Source organism: Solanum tuberosum, unplaced genomic scaffold (genome assembly GCF_000226075.1).
Source record: "Solanum tuberosum cultivar DM 1-3 516 R44 unplaced genomic scaffold, SolTub_3.0 scf00471, whole genome shotgun sequence".
Classification (NCBI taxonomy): Eukaryota; Viridiplantae; Streptophyta; class Magnoliopsida; order Solanales; family Solanaceae; genus Solanum; species Solanum tuberosum.
This window is the reverse complement of record NW_006239389.1, coordinates 367,595-375,185: the sequence shown is the minus strand read 5'-3', so window position 1 is coordinate 375,185 and position 7,591 is coordinate 367,595. Positions and strand designations below refer to the sequence as shown.

At 34.2% G+C, this 7,591-nt stretch overlaps 1 protein-coding gene across 3 annotated transcripts; it reads left to right on the top strand.

The window, feature by feature from the left end:
* The first annotated feature begins 709 nt into the window (after positions 1–709).
* LOC102585690 (neuroguidin-like) lies at positions 710–6,708 on the top strand. 3 transcript variants are annotated; one of them, XR_001471884.1, is made up of 10 exons: positions 710–872; positions 2,672–2,792; positions 2,886–2,973; positions 4,507–4,686; positions 4,770–4,946; positions 5,128–5,301; positions 5,384–5,538; positions 5,730–5,856; positions 6,311–6,373; positions 6,493–6,708. XR_001471884.1 is itself a non-coding variant. In XM_015303689.1 (9 exons), the coding sequence occupies exons 2-9, from the start codon at positions 2,758–2,760 to the stop codon at positions 6,320–6,322; spliced, it is 948 nt and encodes a 315-aa protein (XP_015159175.1). In that variant the 5' UTR covers positions 710–872; positions 2,672–2,757; the 3' UTR covers positions 6,323–6,708. The 3 variants fall into 3 exon arrangements, 1 of the variants encoding a protein (XP_015159175.1); XR_001471885.1 differs by having other exon boundaries at positions 6,311–6,382; XM_015303689.1 differs by having other exon boundaries at positions 6,311–6,708.
* The last annotated feature ends 883 nt before the right edge of the window (positions 6,709–7,591 follow it).

Sequence of the window (7,591 nt, the reverse complement as noted above, 5' to 3'; positions counted from 1 at the left end):
TATATAGTAATATATATGATATATGATTTAAATAAAATAAAAGTAGGTGGGCCATGGTGCCACGTGTCGAAAGAAGAGTGAATTTTATTCACTCTTCTTATATAGTAATTACGAGTTTTAAAATCTTAATCGATTTTGTCTAAAATTATATATTATAGTATCGCTAATTTACAAAATTATCAATTATTATTATTAAATTATTTTTATTATTATTAAATTATTATATTTATCGATAGTTAAACTCGAAATAACTATTTTATTTAAATGTTTTTAAATTTAGGTGTATTTAATTTATATGAAAATACTTTAATATACTGTATATAGTATTTTATTAATTGAATAACATTTTCTTAATCTCCCCTTAAATCATTTAAATCATAACCTCTTTTGTTTAATTAGTTTAATTCATAGCCCATTTCCTATCCCACTTCCTATCCAATTCTATTTCGTATTCAATTTCATGTCAATTATGGCCATTTGCTTATTTCAATTATATTATAGCCTATCTGATTCAATTCAATTCTCAAAAGCCCCATCCTTTAATCTCAGCCATTCCTTCATCCAAATCAACTACAAGATCAAATCTTGATCGTCCATATCATTCAAACCAAAACCCTAAGTCATCCTTCTTTCTTCATCTTCCTCTCATCTCCTCCTCCCCTATATCTCCCTCTCCTCTATTCTCCTAGCAGCTCAGGTGAAGCAGCGAACGGCAAACAGCAGCTACAGCTGCTCTGACAAGCGAGCGGCGAGCAGCCAACTCCGGCGAAGGCAAGGTAATCGCCGACGAACCCCATCAAAGACGACAGCAACAACAGCGAGACCCTCGCATCTCCATTCCTCTCCTCTTCGGCGAAGTTCTAGTAATCCAGGTATTTGATTAATCATCATACATACATAACAGTGCTTATATAATAAAGCTAAATTGAAGTTTACCTGGACTTTTACATGGTCCAACAATTTCTCAAACACGTCTGTAAATAACTCTAATATTAGAACTCTAAAACTATTCAAATTTATTTAAGCTCTAGTTATATGAGACTGGCAAAACTAGATAATGAAACTTGGGATGGAAGGAGAAACAATGTCCGTGAATGTAGATTTATTAGGAGTCTAGACTCTCTAGAGAAAAATTAACTCTCGACTCACTTGAGCCTTTATCTCAATATGAAACTGACACTCTGAAACAATAGAGTTCATTCCAATAATTTTTGTATGGAAACAAGAAGACATACTAATTCCCAAGTAATTTGTGACATTCATCAGTCATCTTACCCAAGAGTCAGTTGTATGGAAGTTAGTGAGCACTCTTCTGCATTTATTTTACTTAAAGACCGTCTTTTGTTTGAAAGATATACAAACACACCACTGGATAAAACAAACAAGAAACCTCAGAATTAACAAGTGGAGCTTAGGTATAAATAGCCATGTCCTATTGGAGAACCATTCAAGTGAACAAGGCAGAAGCAAGAACATTCAGTCACTCTTGCCAATGTTATGTATGCACATATGAAATAGAAAGGCTGCATGAAGTAGTAGCATCAAGTCAAACCATTTTACCTTTGAAGTATGGAAACCACTAACATGCGCACATAGATAAGGACTCAACTTCTGACCTCCTCGAGCGCACAACATTTCAGAAACTAATTTCAGCATGCTCCCATAAAAAAAAGACCTATAAGACAGTATTAGTTATCTATAATGTGTTTAAATTTCTAAAGTTCAAGTACAATTGTTTTCTATAATGTGTTTGTGTCCATCTAGTATTGATACTTAGCTTTAATTTTGTGATAATTTGTTTGTGTCCATCGAGGGTTGGCTTAGCTTTAAATTAGGTGATAATGTATTTGTTTAGCATAAGTACCAACACTAGTTGATCCTATTGATGACAAAATTGATTTTCTTGCAAAATCAATTTGTGTCCATCTAGTGTTGACACTTAGATTTAAATTTAGAAATAATATATTTGCTAAGTATAAGTACCAACACTAGTTGATCCTATTGATGGCAAAATTGATTTTCTTGCAAGATCGATTTGTGTCCATCTAGTGTTGACACTTAGCTTTAAATTTAGAAATAATATATTTGTTAAGCATAAGTACCAACACTAGTTGATCCTATTGATGACAAAATTGATTTTCTTGCAAGATCGATTTGTGTCCATCTAGTGTTGACACTTAGCTTTAAATTTAGAAATAATATATTTGTTAAGCATAAGTACCAACACTAGTTGATCCTATTGATGGCAAAATTGATTTTCTTGCAAGATCGATTTGTGTCCATCTAGTGTTGATAATAAGCTTTAATTTCGGAATAATGTGTTTGTTAAATATTAGGTATTCTTTCAAGTGACAAAGTTATGATTTTTATCAAGGAGTTTAAAATTAGAAGAAATAGACACAGAAATTAGTCAAAGAATTCGACATCTACTCTATATGTCTATCTCTTTCTATATATATATAAATTATTTTAATCATATATATAAGTACTATATAATTTTTTGTCAAAAAGATTCGAATAAACCGCTGACCACATGGTAGGTCTCCCTTGCTCTCAAGGTTCAAAGATGGACCTTTGCATATAAGCCCATATAAAACCCAAATCATAACCCGCTCCCCCCTTTTCTATCCTTCTATTTTCTTGGAAAATAAATAAATCAAACCTCCTACAGCTTCTGCCTCAAAGCAGATAGGGAGGAAGCCGCCATTGACAGCAACGGAGTATCTTCTTCACTCTCAGCGATATCAGTAGTAAAATATGGCATCACTCGAAACGAGTCAAAGAATAAGCAGGCAAGTTCTTTGTTTTTTTGGTCTTTTAAGGTTCTGAAAATCACGGAACATACATAATAATATTGATATTTTTGGATGTGAATGAATATGCAGGCAAGCTCCGCAACTAGTTACGGTATTGAAGGAGATGAAAGCAGGATTGGATACAGTGAGCTTAAAAGTACAAGCTTTAACTGCAAAGGTCAGTTTTTTATTTTTTTAATTCTATGATTGTTCATGGATATAGTTGATTATTAAATATTGATACTCGGTTAATTAGAAGAATAACAATTTATATAGTTAGAAAGAAATTGTAAGGATACACGCTGTGTTTTTGGGATGTGATGAAACCTTTCCCATCAATTATTGGTTACCCAATGCCTGTGCTGGTGGAAAATACTTGGTGCAGCACTGGAGGTGCCAGAAAGTTGACCGGACACCATTATTAGGCGCCCCACACAAAAAAGAAATCTATATTGGATACCAAATAGTCATGTTTAATTAGTTATTGCCAATAAATTCTGGTACATTCTTTTAGCAAAAGGTAAGTTTTATTGATGAAACCAGCAGTAAATTGGTGCTGTAATCCAAAAAGTGCAGGGAACTAATAAAGTCTTCCAATGTCTCAACATCATTTACTAGCTCTAAATTGCACCAAAAGATAATCTGTCGTAGACTATCAGCTTTTATCTGCAAAATATGATTCCCGTTGTATTTGAAACACCTTCTTACTACTATCTTCAAAATCAACTGATACACTTTCATTTGGTTTAGTGTTTATCTAGATTCTTTGTATTCTTGCTAAAAAGACATGTGTATCATTTGGATAAGTGTGAAATTAGAGATCTTTTAGTTAGTTTACCTTATTTATTATTTGATTTAAATGGACTTAAAGCATGGAATGGATGCAGAGGATTCATTTAACCGACTATAACTAGCTTAGGATTATGGCATAGTTAATTGATTGATCGGTCACTTTCTTCTGTCAATATCTTAACATGTTTTCCTACTAACAAAATAAAGAAGATAAACTTTAATATATATTTGCTACCCATAATCACCCCGGGTTGTCATTCCCATGCCTCTACCCATCACCTCTATGAGGTTCCAAGTTCTTTCTTTGAGAAATTATGAGGTTACATTTTACCTTATGTACAATCGAACATTGAAGAAATATTTAGTAAATGGTTTCATTTTGTAAAACATTTTTTAAAACAATAGTCTTTTGGGTGCCTGTAATCCAATATTCTCCCATTTAAGCAATTATCTTTGAACTAATATGTTGGATCCTCCAACTATTTTGGTTTTCCACGTGACAGATGTTAGGATCAATAATACATGATCTTCTCACTTAGTATCCATGTTGGGTTCATGTTACTTTTCGTTGATATCTAATCATCCCAAACGGCCAGTATGAGAAAGTCCAAGTCTATGCTATATTGAAATACATGCTCGTCTTTAAAGGATAGATCTCAATGTATGTGTGACCCCCCCACCCCCATGTTAGTAATCCATAAAATTAATGCCTTTTGCCGGGAACTCCTGTAACTCGGTCACAGAAAATAGTGAACTGCTGGATCCATTTCAGTTGAATGTGCCTTGGATTTTTTACATGTCATCTGTGTAGGAAAGAATGAAAATAACGTGTCATCTGTGTAGGAAAGAATGAAAATAGCACTATATCAACTTGACATGCTTGTTTCTTCTTCCAAATTCCCATGCAATTTGTCTGCAGGTGAAAGCAGATCACTTTTCAACAGCAGATGGAATAAGTTACCTTGAAACGAAGCATCTGCTACTTCTGAATTATTGTCAATCACTTGTCTATTATTTGCTCCGCAAGGCAAAAGGACTCTCAATTGAAGGGCATCCAGTAGTTCGGAGTCTGGTGGAGATGAGATTGTTTTTGGAGAAGGTATGTTAAAGCTGTCTCTCCAGCTCCTCTTGGGTGATTTTCTGCCCTTAATTGCAGTATCCTTACTGTCATGCTCTGTGCAGATTCGCCCCATTGACAAGAAACTACAGTATCAAATTCAGAAGCTCACAAGAGATAGCGACACAGCTTCTGAGAAGTCAGTTATAAGTGAGAAGGGAACAGATACTCAGAAGGAGGACCTATTGAAGTATCGTCCAAAACCTGATATGCTTGTTCGTAAAACAAGTAACACTGCAGAGGTTGGTGTTTGGTACATGACAATGAAATGACCATTTTAGTTCCTTTCTCCTCCTGTTCAAAAAGTGTTGGCTCGATCTTTAGCAATTTCAAAAGTTGAAGTTATGATTTAACTCACTCAGTCTCCCATATGATTTCTTGAAGTAAAGAGATAGTTGAATGTTTTTTTGTCTTGACCTACAGGATGGTGCTAATGTATATCGACCCCCCAAATTTGCACCTGCTTCTATGGGCGAGGAGAAGATGTCGAAGCAGGAGAGAAATGAATTGAGGAGGGAAAAAGAGAGATTGCGAAATGCTAAACAAAGCCCGTATATGATAGATTTGTTGAATGATCTTGAAGGAAGACCCGAAGAGGTAGTTCTCTATCTGACTATTTATACTAACTTACTTCACTGAGCCATCCTGTATTGACTATTGATCACGGTGAAAAATACAGGTAAGAGAAGTTGTTGGATCTGAAAGTAGAGAACTCACAAACTACATGGCTAAAATGGAAGAACGTGCAAAAAGAGAAGAGGAGGCGTTTGATCGTGCCCCACTTACAAAATTGGAGAAAAAGAAAATGAAACATCTGAAGAAGTCAAGAAATGGGTAAGTTCAGTAGGAACTGTGTGGTTGATCTTACTTACTATAAAAAGAGTCAATTTATGGTCAGTCTTTTGATCATTTCAGATATGAACTTAATCTATAGTCTGGAAAGTACTGGAAGATTAGGTGGAGCTCTGATTTCTTTTTTAAAATGGACTAACTGGAGGCTAATCTCCTTTCTTTTATTATGCTAGGTTGCTTGGGCTGACAGATAGTTTTTATGATGAGATAAAAAGTTTGCCTTTAGGGGAACCTGTTTCTGAACAATCAGAAAACTTTGAGAATGGCGGCACTGGAATCAAACAACAGAAGAAGCGTAAGGTAATTGTTTAGGGAGATTGCATTACTCCTCGGTTTGTTTTCTTTCAAAATCTGAAGTGCGGTTCTGCTTTAGAGTATTATATATGAAATCTTGCATTAGCTATGATGTAGTAATTGTCCTAGGCATATATAAATCTTGTGCATTCCCGTTTAGGTGATAAGCAATCTAGTTCATGCATAAAATGTTGATATTCTAGTATGGACACTTATTATCTTGTTTGTTACTCAGCTCAATGATTTAATTGGAAGGAAATTGTTGGCTTATGAGTTATGTGGTTATTTCCAATGCTTCACAACCCTCTGCTTCTTCCGAGTATAGCGCGTGTATAATGAACACAATCTTAGTCACAATTAGAATGGAGCTTATTCGTAGTAGTGGTTTATCTTGGACATGAGTTTTATTTTGTGTGGGGAAACTTGCTGAAAATAACTGTTAATATATGTGGTATTGCAGAGGAGGAATTGATATGACTGCTGGTGTGAGTACATCAATATCCATCAATTTAGAGGCTTTAAGGTTGGAATGGTTAGATGTTCCTCGGTCTCATGTAACATGTACAATTTTGTCATGATATTAATTTTTGGGGCTTTTATCGCTCTAAAATCTTGCATCGTATCCATTATTGTTGTCGGCAGTGATGACTGAAGGTTACTTGCTGCAAGGCTGAAGTGCTATGGTGGCTGTGGTTTGGTTCATATCTTATTTCTTGAAAAGTAAGGGTAAGCTGATATGTAAAATGAAGCCTCTTATGGTAGTTTAGTGATGGATGTCATGTCATGAATTTCTTTCTTTTACAAAAGTGAGATTTAGCTCCATTACAATGAGATTCAATATCTTAGTTCTGTGCATTATCAAGGTCTGAATCATTTTCTTCCCGTGATTATTCTCAGTGGTAATTTGAAGATACTAGTATTTTCTGTGCACGTACAATTACAGGTAAAAGGTTTACTGAAAACATTATAAAAGAAAAGAAAATCCGATACTGCTTAAATTCAAGAACCAGTTTCCCACAGTTATTTGGTTGGTTTTTAAAAAAATGCTTGGAGATGTAGAAATACGAAAGCTTAGGCATGAACGAATATCAGTATGTCCAGATGGATGTTATTAAGGTTCTATATCTTTTGTCATAATCATTAATCATGTTGGCATACGAAGTTTTTAATGTCAATCTGTAATCTATATTCTTTCACAAAACAACTCAAACCTATAGACTAAACTTAACAAGACGCATCGTTTGGTAGAAGGTATTCCCTTGTTTGATTGTGTTTTCAATCAATGCATAATTAATACATGTATTAGCTATGCATTTTAACAAGAGGCATTGTTTGGTAGGAGGTATTTCCTTGTTTGATCGTGTTTTTAGATAATGCATAATTAATACATGTATTTGCTATGCACTTTAACTCTCTTTTTTAGGTTTTGATTTGGCACGAAGTTTAAGAAAGATTAGGGAATATTTTTGAATTTTGTGGTCTTAAAGTAAATGTACTTATCAAAATGTTTTTTTAATCTTGTGATTTTAAACACGTTACATGAAAAAATTAGAATTAAAGAGTTATTGGAAAAAGGGATAGACATTTTTTTTTTAACGGACCAAAAAAAAAACAAGACAAACAAAATTAAATAGAGTGAGCACTATACCGATTGTATACCACCACTGATAAACACCATTTTTATGCATAGCAAACAATAACATTAACAATGTGGGGTACTATTCTTATTCTAGCATACCCT